General features: G+C 44.0%; 1 protein-coding gene across 1 annotated transcript in view; it reads left to right on the top strand.

The window, feature by feature from the left end:
- The window catches only part of LOC101852392, a gene marked incomplete in the record, with an annotated part of 10,185 nt that overhangs the window by 5,152 nt on the left and 2,300 nt on the right, over nt 1–2,733 (top strand). The window contains 1 exon segment of the mRNA XM_013079982.2: nt 701–841. Coding sequence (XP_012935436.1) covers nt 701–841 — 141 coding nt within the window.

Here is a 2,733-nt window from a genome sequence, read left to right as displayed (position 1 = left end):
TCATCATCATCATCATCATCATCATCATCATCATCATCATCATCATCATCATCCTCATCTTCATCATCACCTTGCTTCTAATCGCATCCCCCCTATTTTCTCCTTGTGTACGCCCCTACCCCTGTTATATTCACCCTCACACCTCTCACTCATTTCACTATCTCTATATTTTTCCCATTCCCTTTTCTTCCTCCCCCCCTCTCCATTGCCTCTCATTATCCTTCCCTACTCCCCCCACCCCAACCTCTCACCTCCTCTCCCCCACAGTTCTCTTTTCCTTATTTCCTTCCCCTCCCCCCACCTCTCTCTCTCTCTCTCTCTCTCTCTCTCTCTCTCTCTCTCTCTCTCTCTCATTGGTGTGGTTTGCTTCTTCTTTCCTATCAAACATCTATCATCTTTATCTTCCCTCCTTTTTTCGTGTTTGTTACTCTCTTGTAACACCTTTAATCTTCGGCACTTATATGACCTTATCGTGTTGCAAGTGCCTTAAAACACTCACTAAAACTAAACTCTCTCTCTCTCTCTCCCCCCCCCTCTCTCTCTCTCTCTCTCTCTCTCTCTCCCCTCTCTCTCCTCTTTCTCTGCTCCCCTCTCTCTCCTCTTTCTCTGCTCCCCTCCTCTCCACTACCGTTCTCTTTTCTTTATTTCCTATCCCCGCCCCTCCCACCCACCACCACACCACTCTTTTCTTTTCCCCCAGTCTCGATGAACTTCCTCCAGCTGTACTCTGTGTGGGAGGCAGCCTGCACCGATCGTATGGTGCACAGAGACTGTCTGATGGACGCTGCCGCCTCAAGATGGGGGATTGGTTACTGCTTTGTGAAGAACATGCTCAAAGGAGGTGAGGGAGGAGCAGGGGGAGGAGAAAGAGGAGGAGGAGAGGGAGAGAGGGAGAGAAAGAGAGAGAAAGGGGGAGGGGGGAGAAAGAGAGAGAGAGAGAGAGAGAGAGAGAGAGAGAGAGAGAGAGAGAGAGAGGACGAGGGGGTGGGTGGTGGAGTGAGAGAGATGGGTAGAAGGAGATAGACAGACAGGTAGATAGATAGAAAGAGAGATAGATAGATAGATAGATAGATAGATAGATAGATAGATAGATAGATAGATAGATAGATAGATAGACACAAACACACGCACGCACGCACACACAGAGATAGATAGAGAGAGAGAGAGAGAGAGAGAGAGAGAGAGAGAGAGAGAGAGAGAGAGTGAGTGAGAGAAAGAGAGAGAGAGAAAGAGAGAGAGAGAGAGAGAGAGAGAGGGAGAGAGAGAGAGAGAGAAAGAGAGCGTTGCGCCACCGAAGTTAAACATCACCTGCAAGTCATGCAAGTGGTTTACGTAAGTAAATTTATCTCTTCCAGCCTCTGTGACCTCAAGGTGACGAGCGTAGAAGCAAACATCTTTCTCTTGTTTGTTTGTATCGCCTGTTTCATGGTTATACATACTATGTTTGTCTTATGTTTCTCAGACACCTTCTATCCATATTTTCCGTAGCCTGCCCCTTCCTCTGTATCAGTTTGATCTCTGGTTGTAAGTTCTTGGTTATCGATTAGCAGCCTTGACAGCTGATTCAATGTCCAACCATTTTTCAAATAAATGCAAGGTAGATAACTTAATACCTAATGAAGAAGTAAAGTAAGCGGAGTTATTTCCCCTAACATTGCTATCGCGGAGAACAAACATGTATTAATATTATAATATTATGCAACGTGGAATGACAATGTTACAAAAAACTGGGGAAAACAAAATGTTTTGATAGAAATAAAAACCAAACTATCTAGACAGGCGACAGTCTTACACAGAGTCATCAAACTGTAAAAAATATACAAGGCAGGAAATGAGAAGTGGCCATTGAACAGCTGATTGTCTTATAGATCTACAGGTGACAGAGCAGATTCGATTAAATTACAAAGCCACGCTTCTTTAAATAAAACATGTTTATACTTAGAAAATGTAACTGTAGGTCTAGCTGTTTTATACATATCGACACAATTTAGGCCTTATTTTAGAAGACTGGCTGCTACGTCCGTGTCTGTCAAGGCCAACGGAGGCTAAAAGGGACACAACGTCCCCGCAACCAGATGGAGATACTCTATAAAAACATCTTTACACAAGAATCGAACCCATATCTTCTGCAGGCATTGGTAAGTGCTTAACCGCTACACCACAGTTTGTCAGTCTCCTCACACACGTACATGTACAATGGAAGGTCTCTTAGACGGCCGCTCATTGTCGAGGAGAAAAGTGGTTGTTTTAAACAGGTGGACGTCTTGGGGAATGCTTTTATATAGCATGTGTTTCCATATTCTGGCATATTAGCCTTTTGTCCTACTCTCTCGTTCTCTCTCTCTCTCTCTCTCTCTCTCTCTCTCTCTCTCTCTCTCTCTCTCTCTCTCTTTCTCTCCCCCTCTTTCTCTCTGTCACTCTCGCCCTCTCTCTCAACGGAAAGCGAATGTCTAAATCAGATATGCACCTCTTTATCGAACAAAAAAAGAAGCCAGAAATTTAATAGTGCTACCGTCTTTAGAAGCGTACTCTTGCATATAGCTCTCCGTTCACGATTGATGAGGGAGATGGAAAAAAGCGACGCATAGGAGGAGAGAGTAGGATGCACTCAGCTGATCATACAACGATGACGAGATACAGAATAGGATATAAGAGTGAGATATTCAGCACCTGTATAAGATATGAGAAATATAGTAGAATTTAAAGAAAGCAGAGACGGTGATCAATAGTAAT

This window comes from Aplysia californica, unplaced genomic scaffold (genome assembly GCF_000002075.1).
Source record: "Aplysia californica isolate F4 #8 unplaced genomic scaffold, AplCal3.0 scaffold00070, whole genome shotgun sequence".
NCBI classification, from domain to species: Eukaryota; Metazoa; Mollusca; class Gastropoda; order Aplysiida; family Aplysiidae; genus Aplysia; species Aplysia californica.
The sequence above is the reverse complement of the archived record's forward strand: the minus strand, read 5'-3'. Positions and strand labels throughout refer to the sequence as shown.